The sequence below is a fragment of the Sebastes fasciatus genome, chromosome 17 (assembly GCF_043250625.1).
Source record: "Sebastes fasciatus isolate fSebFas1 chromosome 17, fSebFas1.pri, whole genome shotgun sequence".
Classification (NCBI taxonomy): Eukaryota; Metazoa; Chordata; class Actinopteri; order Perciformes; family Sebastidae; genus Sebastes; species Sebastes fasciatus.
In genome coordinates, this window is record NC_133811.1 from 7,837,009 (window position 1) to 7,854,115 (window position 17,107).

The window sequence follows — 17,107 nt, forward strand, 5'->3', positions numbered from 1 at the left end:
ATGTAATGCCGGAGTATCTGGGGATGTACTGTAATTTGCCCCTTAGCAAGTCAAGTCTCCGGCCCTATCATCATACCTGTGTGCGCTCTGTAATTGCAGCGGCACAGTATACCGAAACCAGGAAGGAACATCTGTATGTTTACTTTCATAATTCTTCTTTACCTTTTATAGAGGCCTGCCTGGATCAGTCTGAGAGCGAGGGGCAGAGAAAAATAGCTATTTTTCAGTATGAACTAGTCATTATCCTAAAAACATAGTTTCTCTCTGCGCTGATGTCTGGGATGTGCTTCAGGTTTATGTCACCTGACATGAGAATATCTGCTTTTGTTTGCTGCTGTTAGTGCAACTTTTACAGTTCATCATCGCAGTGTGTGGTGGTATCTCAGCCCGGTCTCACCAAATGGCATATGAATGACACGGTAATTTGAAAGTAATTTCGCGTGCAATAACAACGCATTTGTTGCTTTTGCCATGTCATTTTTACACCATGTAGTCTGTACTGACTGTAATGCAAATGTATCCGTGTGAATATGCTACGCTCAGAGCTAGTGACGTAGAATAAGAAGTGAGAAACACTGCTTATGGTGGGAGGGTCCAACAAACAGAACCAGGAGACCGGTGCTCATGTCCCAAAATGTTGTTGAGTTGTTTTGAAGTGACGTTTGTAACGTGTTTTCTAATTTATGTTACATTGTTTACGTACGTATTTTGCTTAGTTCACAGAGTTATTTTAAGCCCAACCATGATGTTTTTCCTAAACCTAACTAGGTGCTTTGTTGCCTAAACCTAACTGCATCCGCTTCATGGTAACAACATGGTGCTCAAATGACACGTGAAAAGCCATTCCACAAAATTAAGTCTAAGATCTGAAAAGTGAAGCCAATACGGAAGTGTCTTAAACTTGCATTCTTTCTAATAGCCAGCAGGAGGCGACTCCTCCAGTTGCAAAAATAAATCTGATTGTCTATGAGAAAAATGAGCCTACTTCTCACTTGATTTATTACCTCAGTAAACATTGTAAACATGAGTTTATGGTCTCAATCGCTAGTTCCAAGTCTTCTTCAATACAGCATGATGTTCATTTAGTAAATTATGGTCCCGTTTAGAGTCAAATAGACCTTAAAGCAGGGGATGCTTTAAGGCGTGGCTACCTTGTGATTGACAGGTCGCTACCACGGCGTTATCCGGTCTGGGAGTTGTTTGTGTTTTCGTCGTAGAACTTTAACCCTTTCACAGTGTGTTTTCAGTTCATGAAGTTAATTGTAACATTTTGGTCACCTAAAATTGTCTTATTCAGCGTTTCGGTTGTACTTAATTTCACCCTCTCATGTCACTTCTGGCTGCAAAAAAACAAGATGGCGACGGCCAAAATGCCGAACTTTAGGCACGATGACTATGTCCACTTCTTATATACAGTCTATGGTGGGGTATCTAAGCATCCAATCACTGCTGCTGTCAAAGAAGTTTGTACAGGCAGAGAAGAGCTTCTCAAAGGATAGTTGACATGATTTATGTGTTGTTATCTTCAGAAACATGATTTATTTCCACCAAAAAGACTAAAGATTCTCAGGTGTCTGCACTTCTAACACCATCGTTTTCCTCTCAAAATATCCTTTTACACCACAGAGGGAACTTTTTTCTCCCTTTTGAGATGTAACAGCTGATACCAATGGAAATCTAAAACATGTGATTTTTTTTTTTTTTGATTTTTTTATAGAAAATAGCAACATAACACTTAGAGGAAATGCTGTGGTGTTAAGGGGGAAAAGTGCTGAAAACGCAGTGTAGCCGCAGGTAAAAAAAAAAGCTCAAAATAAATAAAGTAAATGCATTCTGTAGATTTCACCTGCAGCTACGTGGTACGTGGCGCTTGTGAGCAGAACTCATTACTGTGATCAAACGAAGCCCCCCTGCTCGGCTAAATGCAGAGCTTATTAAAGCGCCCAGCCAGGGGTGGGAGTAAAAACCAGGAGGTGTGTTGGGGAGGGGGGCGACCTAGTGCTCATTAAGATTTACAGTGTAGACAGTAATGTCCACATGGACCTGAGAGATGCATGTTATAGAGGGATGGAAAAATGGAACCTACGGTTTTACAACTGTACACAGGTTGGAATAATTGAGAAGAGAAAACTAGAGATAAGAGATTTTGATTGAAGATAATGGCTACATCAAAAAATCAAATGAAAATAGTGCAAACTTAAATGCAGTCCAGAAAATAGTCCAAATAAGAGTTGGTTTTTTTTTTTACACATAGACCACAGCTGTGCCCCAAGGCCATACCACATATAAATTCTAAGCAGTTTGAAAGCTGACTACAGTAATTTTGCCCAAAGATGACAGTATGTGTACTAAATCCACTTGATTTTGAATGTGTTATTGATGTTATTCTATATAGTAGGTACTAAATACAAATCATCCAACTGTTTTATCAGCTAGTATGCAAATTAAATCAACATACTTTACCATTTTATACTAACAGGAAGTGATCCTGCAACTTCGTATGTCAATCAAGCTGTCAAAATCTTATGAGCTGTGAGCAGCCCTTCCATTTTCTTAGTGCATTGCATCGTGGGAGAATAGTGTACATCGACCAAAATCAACAGTGTGAATACTGTCTGGTTTACTTCTACTTTCTTTTGTCACTTTTTCTGTGTGAATATACTAAATATAGTACTCAAAACTTTGGGACATACCGGCATGCGTTCAAAATTGCATACTATGCGCTACATACTCAATATGCGTACTATTGTTCAACATACTTTAGTGTGAAAAAACAGCAGTATGGATCTTTTCGGACGTACTGAGCAGTAATTTAAGTCGTCACTTCCTGAGAGCCACCTTGCCGGTCAGAGACGCGTAACCATGGTAGCCAGTGCCAACCTCATGTGACCACAACAAAGATTTGTGAGAATCAAAAAAAATTATTTATAAATATTACGCTTAGCAAAGTGAAATCTTATACTTACACTTAAATTGAAGCATTATTGATGTTACAGAGCTGTCCTTCAACGCTGTTATGAACGTTGGCGTCATTATCGTATTGCCTTGTGGGATATTTATGCTGTCGTAGTGTCCAGGGTTATTTCACAGGAAATGGTTGTGTACAATTGGTTTCATACTAAGATTTCGGACATACTAAAAAAATCTCACATACTGTTTTGGCGTACTAAATAGCATGTTCGTACGGAATTTTGGACGCAACCACCGTATTTTCCTACAATGCACATTTGGAATGGAGGAGCCACTCGCAGCTGCAAAAACAAGACAATTGTGGATAGTTGTAAAACTGATCTAGGAAGTTCTCAGAAAACTAAAACTTGAGTTTTAAATCTTTAGGAAGACATACTTTGGGAAGGTTAATAGAATTCTAAAGTCACAGTTCGACGTCTGATGGCGCTTCTATTGCATCATTTTTTGTTAGTATAAAATGGGAAAAACTAATAGGAAAGGAGGAAAAAGCTGTGCCAGCAGTTTATTCACCCGAGGTCTTGTATTCTTGATATTATGGATACGATTGCAATTACAGTTTCACTCTACAACCTCTACATCTTCCCAGTGTGGCCAGGAAGAATTCAATACTAAATCATCAAGGGAGACCTATGTAAATTTTGCTGTTTAAAATCTTAAAGGAATAGTTTGATATGATACTATGTTTGTGTGCTAAATATGAATGTATATAGAGCCAGGAGACGGTCAGTTTAGCTTAGTATAACTGTATGTTTAGGTGATTAAAGTGTCATAAAATAATTTATTTGCTATAAAATAAGACATATACTGTATAATCATCATCAATTGTGCAAGTTAACTGTACTGTAAATGAGCACAAAGGCATGAGAGGGAGGTGACAGGACTACACCATCATTTCCAGTGAGAACTGCGATCACTTCCAGATGCTAAGCCTGAGGCCTACATGCCTGGGCAGGTGGGTTAATCAGATATTATGAAAAGCTGCAGTGTAATAATCTCTGTGTTGGCCTCTGGTCTTTAAGCCTTGAGACTCTACGGAGCCCCAACAAAAATGACAGACCAGGTCCAGGATTAGTAATCCAGATCAGAATGACTCCCTGCTCAGCACTTGGGCTGAATCCTGTTGCTTTTGGGTGACATGCCAAAACAAATCGCAACTAAATCCATCGTCCTCTGTCCCGAACACCGAGATCACGTTTACGTCATCGCTTGGTATTTAGCTGCTTGCTTGCGTGCAAAAAAAAAAAAGGGAACAACCAGCTGAACAGAAACTGGCTCATTTTGAACTGTTTGCAGCTTTGTGAGACAAAAATGGGCTTTTGACTGTCTGTGACTGAACATAGCCGAACCGCTAAAGGTTAACATACCTCAGAGATGACAGGTTTGCAGTAGCCAGCTCCGAACACGAGGTTCTCTACAGACATGGCAGATGGGTCACTCGGGCTCTCTGGCGAGCCCTTCCCTAGCCAGGAGCCCTTCCCTGTACGTGCAAAGCTGCAGAGAGAACAGGGAGGACACATGCAGGGGACAAAAACCATGAGTGTGTGTGTGTGAAGGAAGACAGATAAGCTGAGATACGGGAGCTGCCACTGTTCCAATCAATCAAGTGCTGCAGTAATCTATGTAATGCATGGCTAAACACTGAGTTATCATACATATTGACAGCTGAATTCATCAGATGAGTGTTTGGAAAACTATCCATTCAAGCAGCTAACGGATCCACTCTTAATGGTGACTGTCAAAACTAATAGGAAAGGAGGAAAAAAGCTGTGCCAGCAGTTTATTCATTCGAGGTCTTGTATTCTTGGTATTATGGATACGATTGCAATTACAGTTTCACTCTACAACCTCTACATCTTCCCAGTGTGGCCAGGAAGAATTCAATACTAAATCAACAAGGGAGACCTATTTCCAATTATTAACACCACTCCCATAAGCAGCAATTGTCCAATCACAGCTCAGCAACCGTTGCTAGGCACGGCAGACATGGATGTTTAATACATTCGTGATGGCAGGTATGAGTTCAAGGTCTGTTAAATGCAAATATTTGCAAAAAAGCCCCTGTGGAGTCTACCTGATTAGCGGCTGATGTAAGGCAACCAGTGAAGCATGTATGGAGACAGAGATGACGGACAGGTGGAAGTAGTCGAACATGACGGGGACGTGGTGGTGGAGGCCTCTCCGCGGGTGGAAGTGGAGGCTGAGGGTCCGACTGCTGATTAACGGGACGGTCGCTATCTCTGCCAGCCTGAGGAATGGAAGAAGAGAGACAGACGTTACACTAGTACACACATGACGAATACTTTTACATATTCTGAAAGGGGTAATCTTGTGTTGGGCGTCTTTAGTTGCTTATTCCAGTTGAACACGTCTGACAATGGATAGCCACAAATTATTAGTTAGTAGAAAGGGAACAATATGTAAACATAAACAAAACAGCTACAATTACAATGCTACAGTGCTGATGCAAAACAGCCGAGTACAGATTAATTAAATGCAAATTAAGTGATTTTACTATAAGGGAATGTTTATATCTATTTCCTCTGACCCTGACAGTCTGTAGCTCAAAGAAGCAGCTCTTTTGCCTTTTTGTCAGACTCTTTAAAAGATGTCTGAGAATGTGGACTGCTGCTCAACAATAATCTAATTTTATTAAGGACTTGTAGCCTATAATGCCCTTGCAGCTATGAAAGAGAGAGTCGGAGAGAAAGAGTCTGAATCTGGACTGGAATAGTAATGGAGACCTAGTCGATATTCTACAGTCGTACAGACTCAGTAAAAAGCGACCCGTGTCCATGCTATGATATAGACGAGGAGCTCCGTAACTCCTGTGTAGCGTTGACAAACACTACAATCACACAGGTATGACCAAAAACGGTAGATTAACACTCAAACACAACACAACTACTCTTCACTAATGTGCAGCTGCAGGCCAATACAAGAGCAGTGCCCCCAACAACAACAGTGCCTTTTTGCCATGATGTCAATGCAAACTACCCATTTCTTCTCCTGTTTGTCCCAAACAAACACAGTAATCATGTATTGCCAGCACTGGAGTTGTGATCAGGTGTTTAAAGAGATGGCTATGAGCCAAAAGACATAATAGCCCTTATTCGTGCCTCGTTTGCATTCTCACTCTTGCATAAAAGCTGCACATGGGGAAAGTCTCGTGTTCTCTCTCTCTCTCTCTCTCTCTCTCTCTCAAACACACACACACACACACACAAACACACATTTCCACACTGCTAGAAAACCTACTGTTGCTCATTGTCGGTGAAATGAAGATCGAGCTTCAACTGAAAGTCCACCTCACTCAGGGCTTCCTCCACCTGCAAAACAATGGCACAGTAGTGTTGTTAATGCATGCAACTATAGTATGGTTAAGGTTAGGGACAAATTTAGCTTATGGCAATTAATGTATAGTTTTGGTTGGACAATTCAAACACCTGCTTATGGTTAAGATATGGTTAAAGAGGCACACTGTACTCCCTACATTGGTACTAGACATTGGCATTGGATATAAATCATGAGGTGTGGAATCTTCCAATATGGACGTCTATTCATAGAAATATTGGGCTGTGTAGGCACATACACTACATGTTAAATTGTTTCCAGTGTTATACATATCGTTTACTATATTGTAGCCTTAAGATAAAGGTCAGATACTCCATATTTATTTCATTGACAACTGTAATCCAGTCATCCTTGGTTGGAGGGTTTGCTTGCAGCCATTTCCCTATGATGATTTTCTTGATAGCAGCCAAAAGCAAAAATTTTGCCCAGGTATAATGTCAGAAGAGCAATCAACTTATATTCCAAATGTGTTATTATCTCTTAAGCGATCTCTTGCCAATACAGGTAGATAAAACTAAAGAGCCAACCGATAAAACATGAAAATGGTCAGGCATTTTTTATCCCACTGCCTCCAGCATTAGAGCCACTTTGTACAATATAAATTTCAACTTTGGAGTCATAAAACATCTGATCTTTGTCCTCCAATAATAAGTTGGAGTAGTGTGTTGATGGTGGTAGAGGCAGCACATCCAACAGGTCACTCCAAAATCTCCCATAGGTGTTCAACTGGGTAGAGATCTGGTAACTGTGGGTGCCATAGCATATGATTCACACCATCTTTATAGAGTGACCCTTTGTACCCTGTATAGAAACATCTGCAGTTTGTTGTTTCTAAACTCATTTATTTAGGTTTTTCATTTAATCACTCATATGTTAAACATGAAATACTGAATCAATGAAGACCAGCGATCACAAGTGACCTACAAGGATATGATGGACATTTACAGTATATACAGAATGGTGTAGATAAATACTGCTAAAGAACCTAATGTGACCGACCTTGGTTGCGTCTGAAATTCCATACTAACCTGCTATTTAGTACGCTAAAACAGTGTGAGATTTTTTTGTATGTCCGAAACCTTAGAATGAAACCAATAGTACGTCAATTCTATTCTATTTCCAGTGAAATGTTAAAGTATGCAAACGCTGAACACTACGGCAGCATAAATATTCCACAATCCAATGCGGTAGTGACAACGACGATCATAACAGACGTTGACGGACAGCTCTGTAACGTCAATAATGGTAGTGCCTAGAAAGGAGCCCGCAAACTGGGGAAACTCTCGTGAGATCATTAAGGTCAGGCATTGACCTCGAATTGTTAAGGTTAGGATGGGTCATCTGGCAGTGAGTCTCGCAAGAGTTTTTGCAAGTTTTTGCAGATCTCAGATCAGATTTTGCAGTTTGCCGGCTCGCTTCTAGACACGGCCATCGATAACGCTTCAATTTAACTGTAAGTATAAGATTTCACTTTGCGAGGCGCAATATACAAACTTTAATTCTCACATATCGTTTGGTTACATGAGGTTGGTACGGGTTGCCGTGGTTACGCGTCTCCATCCGGCAAGGAGGCTCTCAGGAACTGATGAATGTAAATTAGCGCTCAGTGCGTCCAAAAAGATACATACGACTGTTTATTCACACAAAAGGATGTAGTGCACAGTATGCAATTTCAGACGAAGCCCTTGTTTGAAATGCTGATTTAGTTATTTATAATGACGTGTTATGTTCTCTGTGTGATCCACAACCTGTGTTCCTGCATTTCTTTTAATCTGATGTAGGTTGAACAGAATTACTCTCATGTTCAAAGAGCCATAGAATACCGTGGTTTATGGAAATACAGGGCACCTATTTGAATTTGAAAAAACAAAGTGGAAAAACAAAATGTATGAGCGAGCTACAAAGACGGCGCCGCGAGCGAAGTCTTTTGAAGATTGAGGTGCCGTGTTGCCAATTAGAATAAACACAGTTCTTCCTCTCTTTCTGCTTACGTTTGTCTAAAACATGCTCACATACTGTGCAGCAAACATATAAATCTTTGCAGTTCTGTCCAATGTTGACACTCCGATTGATTGAGCATACATGCGGATGTACACAGGGGAAATGAGGGGGCTATTTTAGTCTGTGCTATCTGTAGCTGCGAGCGGCAGATAACCTCCGGAAGGTTAATGAGCGGAGAGCCTTCGGGAGAGCTTACAGCTGAAATCTGATATGCCTTAAAGCTCCTCTGTCTCCACACCTCCACACGAACGTCTGTGTTTAATGAAATCTTCTAAAATTAGGAGTCGCACAGAGTCATGTGAGACAGAATATCCACATCCTGACTGAAGCAGAAGTAACCCAGTCATCCATACTGTAGACATACAGTATGTCAGCTGGTGCAGGGTAATGTCAACATGTGAGATGTGGCTATCATATGGATGATTAGCTCCAAGCAGGGGCCATCTTAACTCCCCCACCACGTCCCGGCTTTCTAGCCCCGTCTCATCGCTGTCGCCGCCGATCAATTTGAGCTCCGGTGGCTCCCAACAACAACAACAGGCAGGGGTGGATTCTCGGGGTCGCGCCCACGGTGAAACCGTAAAGGACAGTACATCAATAACTGTCAGGCAGGTTTACACGCCTGATCATCTCAGCGGAACATGGGCAGTCTGGGGCACCGGCAATTTACATTTGTCTGTCAATTAAAGCACATTAATTCCAAGAGGCAAGTTGTTGAACTCAATAACCCTCCCACTGTTACTGTGTCTAGAATTGTTAGGAGTTTTGAAGAAGGACATTCACTTTCCCACAACTTTGTAGCTAAGAATTAGTATGATGTATTTTTGGTCATCAGGGCCAGCCTTAGCCCTTTTGGAGCCTTAAGCACTATTTTGCTTTTGTGGGGGCCCAAATTCCAGGAAATTATTTCATCACCTTTTCAAAACTACTGATATCCTAACCCGTCACATACTGAGGCTTTGTCAGACCCCTCGGCGTCACTTTACAGTCACAGTAAACCCAAACTTTGTGAATACAAACAAAAACACTTGCTTGATTTAGGCAACAAACCAACTTAGATAGGTTTACGAAAAAAAACGACATGGTTGGGCATTAAAAACGACTACTTTTGCACTGTGAAAATGAAACTGAACGTTGTGAACACGGGACACGAATGATCAGATGATTGTAAAGTGAAAGTGAAACTTAACACACGGGACACGGACAGCGGTCTCCTGGATGAAAGCCCTGTGTTTGTTGGACCCATCCACCTCCCTTCCCACCCGCTCTGTGTGTCTTTTTGCTCTTTAAAATACGTCACCACACTCCAGGGGACACTTTCTCTGAGCGTTTACTGTTGCCGCGGTTACATAGTTACTGTTGCCGCGGTTACATAGTTAATTGAACACCCGGTACGTTTCATACAGACACTAAAGGGTGCCTTGTGTGTTGGTATCACGTGACAAAGCCTCGGTATTTGACGCCCCTGGGAATGAGAATGGGCTGGTTCACACTACGAGTGACAAAAACAACAAAACAGCCAAGCGTGGTCATTGTCGCAAAGTCGCCATTGAAGTAGTAATGTCGTTAAATATCATTGGGGACTGGCTAACGGCATTTTTTTAAACAGAACGGAACAAAATCATATGATTGGTTGACACTCATTGGAGTGCTGAAAAAGTTGAGAACAGCTCAACTTTGATTTGTAGCGCTTCACACCCATCACACAGTGACAAGCGTCAGTTTGTAGCTTCATATCACCAGCTTCCATTGAAAATGGCTTGTAGCCTGTTGCCGTGTCGCTCATGTGAACACAGCTTTAGCCCGTCCGGAGCCCTATTTTGCTTTGGGGGGCCCAAATTCCAGCCAATTTTTTCATCACCTTTTCAAAACTACTGATATCTCTAGTTGAAAATAAAACAAACTGCAACCAGGTACGCCCAGGAAAGTCTCTCTGAGGCCGGTGGGCTTTACTGTTATGAGGAGCTCACTGACTGATCATCAGTTTGCTTGTATTTGTATTTGCTACAGTTTCTGCACTTTCCTGAGGGAGGGGCTACGCTGTGTTTGTGAAGCACAACAGTCAATAGTTTTCAGTCTGGGGTCAGTCTCTGAACCCCCCGCCAGAAGCTTGAAAGATATATATCTGAGGGAGTGCAAGATGATTAAGGGGATGGAAAATAGAAAAAAAAATATTCTTGCTACACTTTTTTTGTCTGTTAGTCTGTTTTTTTCTGGTAATCCTTTCATCAGACTTAAAATATTAAACTCTGTCAAGGAAACGTCACCCTTAAGGCTTTTTACACACGGTAACGTTTGGTTTTTTTTGTAATTAAGGTCCACGCAAAGTATTTTTTTGAGCTGTTTTTGTGAGAAATACAGTACTTTCACACAGAACGTAAAAAAATAATATAGGATACTTTTTTGGAGCAAGGTTGATTTTTCTGAGCTATCGCAATGTTGATAAAGACACTGACCAATCACATCGTGTTGAACGGGTTGAGTGGTGCCTATATTTACGAAACAACAACACGGCGGCTCCGTAGTCCGAACCAAGACAGCAAATTGTATTATTCCTTTCAACCTTGACAAAGACAGCTCAGACCAGATCCACTCTTTCTGTTCTTACCTTTTCACAATAAAAGCCTTAGACATATAATATTGCCAAGGCAAGTATTTTGCATTTTTTGTGCCGTTTATTCATCACGCCCCCCGGTGTGTAAATGCCTTTAGGTTGAACTACTCACAGCAAAACCCAACACACTATCACTGTAGTTATGTGTGTTGTTTTTTCGCTGCATAATATTCGTGTTCTGTGTGAAAGTATTCATGACAAAAACAAAAGTTTGAAAAAATATATTGAAAAATGCTCCTAGTACGTTAAGATGGAAGAAAATTGACGAGAAAAGAAGCGCAATATATACGTTCGAAAACGTGGCCCCAAGCACTATTACGCTGCCTTTGTATTGTTTCAAATAGATGTGCATTTGTTATGATAAATAAATAACAATGTATGACAGAATCAGCAAGCTGGTGGAAGTCTGCTGAACAAAAACTGTCACTCGCTGACATTTCACGCCACTTTTAGCAGATGACAGAGCAGTATTACTCGTCCATTATTCAGCATGATTATATGACTTCTTCCTTACATCGTTATGTTAGCTTTCTGCTTTAATTAACTGGCTTAAATCTGTCATGAAAAGGACGTATTGTTGCAGCGGGGACCAGAAACACAGTCGGGAACAGTGGATGATAAAAGGCATTAATTAATGGCCATTTAATTCAACTATCATACAGCTGGACTGTAATTATCTGTCATGCATTTTACAGCCAGGCTACTGATAAAATGAAAGCTGCCAAATGGCATTCCCCATTCTCTCTTCCTCAACAGGAAGTGTGTGTGTGTTTGTGTGTGTGTGTGTGAGTACAGAAAATGTCACCAGCATGACTCACCCGTTCTCCGTCCAATAGCAGGTGGACTTTGAAGATCATGCAGTCGTTCACCGTAATCTCCTCGTTCCTGTAAAGGATCTGAAATATTCGGCTGAACACGGCGCCGTCGTAAACCCCCGCAGTGCTGAAGCTGCATTCTCCTGAAGTGGGACACAAAAACATGCCCAATTAACACAGACAGCTATCAGTTAGTTGCTACAACAGTATCAATGATTCACTGTCAGTAATGACCCAACATGCAGAGCTTTTACACTAGAAAACAAACAAAAGATGGAGTTGTCTCAGGAATGCACTGGTTTTCATAACCAGAAATAAAACGTTCATTTGGCGAATGCATCACCTGAAATTTGCACAGGAATTTGTGCTCAGATTTTTACCCAGATTTGAAAAATGCATAATGAGTCTTGCGAATGTGTGACCTGAAATTTTGCAAATGTTTACTGGGATTGGTGAGGGATCAGAGTGTGTATATGTAGGTCTGGAAACATGTATTCACAAGATTTTTGAATATGTCTATTACAGTAGTAGCTCATGTTACTTCTAACTCAATATCCCTGCACTCAGCAAGTCAGCTTCTAGCTTTCTATTTGTCCATTTCTTAAAATTCAACAGATATTATGATAAAATAAGGCTAATATCCGGTAGATTTAAGAGCATTTAGTGAGCCAAGACACCATAGCATCATGCATAGAACAAGTGATAAATGTTTGCATAAGACATGACGGTTGGTATTCATCAAACATACATTCTCGCACGTTTTACCAGCGCTGTTTCCTACAAAATTACGTTGCCATACGACTAAACTGCATTCTCAATAATGTTTCAAGAGTAAGCGTATTTCCTCCCGAATTACAGTCCCAGTTTTAAACGCGTGTTTAACGTTGTAAATTGAAACAAAGCAAAAAAACTCAACAAAACTACTTTGTGACGCCGAATTCACACCAGGCAGCGACGAAAGTGCCGCTCGCCTTAATAATTACAAGAAACTCTTTGTAGCCTGGGTCAACATGTCACAGGACTCTGTTTACTGATTGGCTGTGGGTACTCTATGGTCCAACGGCCGCAGCTTGCTGAGCTCGGGAGAGGCCGCCGCAGCTTTTCATAGACATTGCATAGTAGCGCGCCGCAGGCCACACTCCACCACTGCTCTGATGTGAATTCTGTGTTTAGAAAAAAAGCATCATGATTAATATGTGAACATTGACTTTTAGTTTCACACGGGACACGAAGAGAAGGTCGATACCACTCTCATATCTGTCTGTCAAATATGAAGCTACAGCCAGCGTCCTGTTAGGTTAGGTTAGCTTAGCATAGCATAAAGACTGGAAGCGGGGGGGAAACAGATCTGTTTCGATTTTCAACATCTCCCATGCTGCATACTGGCTCTCCCGCTGTCCAGCTGCGAGCCGTGAGAGGTCTTTTAAATCCCCTGCTGAGGTTGTGCTCTTTTCAGTCTCATTCTCACTCTCCCTCTCTCCGCCGGCCTCCTGCTGATAACGCTGTCACTACCTGCAGCATCAAGCAGCCCCAGTCAGGATGATGGATGTGTGGGAGCGTGACTGTTGTCTAAGACTTGGTGGATGTGTGACAGCGTAATCCTTCTAGGCATACTGTATGTGGAAGGAGTTGTAGCACTGTCGCCTATAGCAGTCTGACAAATGTGACTTTGATAATTCTATTTTCCTTGTGTTTGTTTGGGTTTCCCACCCACTGGCTACAGTCAGGTGGATTAGAGACTGTAAACTGCGCAGGAATTACCATAAATGATTGACCTGTGAAGGACTCGTGATCTTCCCCCAGGTGCTTCGGTGCCCTCTCCTCTGTGCTGGGTGGCCCTTCAGTGTGGCCAAAGAGACTGAATCAATGAAGTGTAGCTGCTGCAGTAGTCGCCCTTGTTACTTTCACACACTCACACATACTGTAGGCTACTTCCTTTTAATGCCAGCTTGTTTTACGGGATTGATTAAGCGTTGCATTATGTACCGAGGGAGCAGAAGCGATAAGACCTTGATAAGAAAGCTGCTTTGCAGAGTGAGATCTCGGCTTTGACATTGATAGCAATGCTGTTTGCACACAAGGGGAAAGCAGCACCTGTACAATGTAATGCGATCCAATCCAATAGCCACAGTATGAGGTCTACTTCTGTAAGTGTTAGATTGTAGTTGAGATGGGGAGGTGGTAATTGTTATTTTGAGACTGTAGTTTATGTTGGTGTTGCATTGAATTTCAGTGAATGTTTATTGTAAGTTATACTTAACATTTTGTTCTCAGAATTGTCTCTAAAATGAATATATGTTTTTCAATGTTTGGATCAGAGAGCCCAGCAATATCCATCTAAAGTTTGTTAACATTAGCTGACATGCTGTAAGTGACTGGTCATACGATCAGGGGCTGTAAGCCAGTTGACTAAAGGTGTGTTTTTTTGGGGGGGGGGGGGGGGGGTGCTTATGAATTCAACTTTTCAACATGAAAAATATCATTATTATTATTATTATGTGGTGTTATTTCTTCTTTAAAAATGACAAAGTGTCACTTTAATGTCTATGAAAGCCAAGGAAAAGAAAAAATAACAACTTAAAATAGAAAATAATAACAACGATAAACATGCCTGCTTAATCTTCATATTGCATCAAACTATTCTATTCTATTTATATTTTTAACTTTATTTTATCCTTTGGTATTTTTATTTTTATGATAGCTCTATTTTTTTGTATTTTATTTTATTGTTGTTGCTGTTTCTGTTTTTTATCTGCGTTTTATTTTTATTTTTTTCTGGAAAGCACCTTGTAATTTTGTTAAGAAAAGTGCTTTATAAATAAATATGCTTATTATTATAATGTGATCTAGTGGTAACAAACCACAAATAAATTGGGAATTTTTTTAAATTACACTTTCTGGGAATACCATTATAAAATGTAACCTGACATCATGTTGGTGATCACAGTCACACGTCTACCTGTATTGTGATTACAAATGTAGAGCCCCAGGCAACACTTAGGACAGACTAGTTAAAAAAAAGATGCGTTTCCCTTGACTCAGCATTTCTAGATATAAAATAACAACAGTAAGTCAGAATTATAAGATACATTAAAAAGTCTATTGCACTTCAAATGTATAAGATACTAATTAAAAACTTTGACTTAATCAAAAATGCTTTGACTTTTTAAGTCTGCATAATGACATAATAAGAAGAATTTACAGCAATTCCAGTTGCCCAGTCTACATAACTGGAAGACCGAGAATCTTCACAGACAGATTTCATATATCTTCATCTTTTCCTGGCAGAAATGATCTTCAATAAAAGTCAGCAGACCTCATCCAGCTGACACCCAAACTGTGCCAACACTATAAAAATATGTGCTATGCTTAATATTATTCCCGCGCCCTTCTTGTTCTCCTTGGATATAAATGTGATTAGAATAAATTTTAGTGTTCCCATTGATGTTTGCAGCGAGTTAGACCAAAAGAAATACATCAAACCCACCCATTTTTGACATTTACTGCAGTTCTCACAGGTGTTGGGGAGTTATCACATCCTGCACATTAAAAACCTGCTAGAATGCCCTTAAGCTTTAGCCACAGTAAGTCTGTGCTGGAAATAATGTGCTTACAGCCTCTGGTGCTCTACATCTGCTGTGTGAGAGAGTCTGCTCGTCACTCCCTATCAGTAAAACACTAAACTCTCAACGCAGAATTGCTCTTCGTGATACTAATATGAGGGAGTATCTTAGTCTGTGCAGTATAGGAGTCACCTAAAACAGCGATTCAATTCTCCCTGTTCACATTGTGACTTGAAAATCACCATGTTATTGTGTGTGAATCCCCGTCATTAGGTGCTTCAGTTGAGTGTGTGGCAGCATCATTTCTCGCACAATTCATTTGTCTGAGGGGCACAGACAATTGAAATGTCAAGCAGACACTTTTACAGAGAACACAGTACAGGATTATTTCCGATGAACGCTGGTCGGAGAGCTGGCTGTGGTGCATCGATACTCAGGATTCAGCCTGTGAGGCGAACAGGCTTAATACATGACCTTGTGGAAGGAGCTGCAGATGGGAGGGCTGCAGCCTTCCCATTACAATATGGATATGATGCTCACTGTTGTGCATGCTGCTGCAGTGTTCCTTATTTGCCAAATATACAATTGCCTAGGAAAATATGGACTAGACAAGAGGAATATATAAATAAATATTGCAGGAGGGGAGTGGAAGGAATCTTATTAAGCTACAAGGTTGACGTGCGTAAATCTTTAAGGAGTAGTTCAACATTTTTGGAAAGGCTTATTTTCTTTCTGTCTGTGATATTAAGATCAATATCAATCTTACATTTGTGCGTTAAATACAAAGCTGGAATCAGGGTTTGTTTAGCTTAGCTTAGCATAAAGACTGGAAGCAGGGGGAAACAGCTAGCTTTGCTCCGTCCAATATGAAAAAACATGCCAACCAACACCTCTAAAGCTGATTTATTACCTCCGCCAAGGCCGAAGGCCCAGGAAGGAGGTTATGTTTTCACCGGCGTTGGTTTGTTTGTTTGTTGGTTTGTCCGTTTGGACGATTACTCCAAAAGTCTGCAATGGATTTGAATGAAATTTTGAAGGCACTTCAGCATTGGCTTCACTTTTCAGACCCTGGAGTTGCCCACTGCTATTGACATACGATGTATTAATTATTGAATTTTGAGTGTTGCCATATAGAGTTGGGAGGCATGTTTTTTTTTCCATTTTGCACACAGCCAGGCGAGCTATTTCCCTTTGCATCCTGATTCAGATTGTTCTCATTCACTGTCCTTACTTATACCTACAAAAAGTAATGCATTATAATTTGTATATAACCCACGTAATCATGAGCCTAAATCTATAACAGATTTTTTTTGGCAGCAAAAACAAGAAGCGAACACACCATTGAAATATGATCAACAACTTTTTAACAAACTGTTTACACTTTGGGCAGATACGGAGAAACATTATCATTCATTTGGAGTTGTGTTTCTGGCCACCTGATTAGTCCAATAATCACTTTCCTATTAGCGCAGTTTTGGTCTCCACTATCTCCTGAGGGAAATATCTGTCTCTTTAGCTGCTAAATGTTCACCAGCTATACTCTCTAACTCTGTCTGTCTGCTGTATAGTGCTGGGTAGGTAGTTTACAGAGTTTTTAATGGAGCTTTAACCCAGAAATAAACTGCCTGCATGCGTCAGAACACAAAAAAGCAAATATGTGTATTACACAAAATGTTTAATTACTTTAGTAGTGTTCAGCTGAAGAGATTAAATGTGACAAAGTGTTAATCATATCTCTGGATATTTGCTTGTGCTGCTATAACACACTCAAGGTCGGTTTCCTTGACATCAGC

General features: G+C 40.6%; 1 protein-coding gene across 1 annotated transcript in view; it reads right to left on the reverse strand.

The window, feature by feature from the left end:
- fam135b (family with sequence similarity 135 member B) overlaps positions 1-17,107 on the reverse strand; it is a 57,075-nt gene that overhangs the window by 21,091 nt on the left and 18,877 nt on the right. Inside the window, exons 4-7 of the mRNA XM_074613487.1 lie at positions 11,755-11,894; positions 6,226-6,296; positions 5,042-5,215; positions 4,335-4,461 (exon numbers count right to left, since the gene is read on the reverse strand). Coding sequence (XP_074469588.1) covers positions 4,335-4,461; positions 5,042-5,215; positions 6,226-6,296; positions 11,755-11,894 — 512 coding nt within the window. The remainder of the gene's footprint in view (positions 1-4,334; positions 4,462-5,041; positions 5,216-6,225; positions 6,297-11,754; positions 11,895-17,107) is intronic.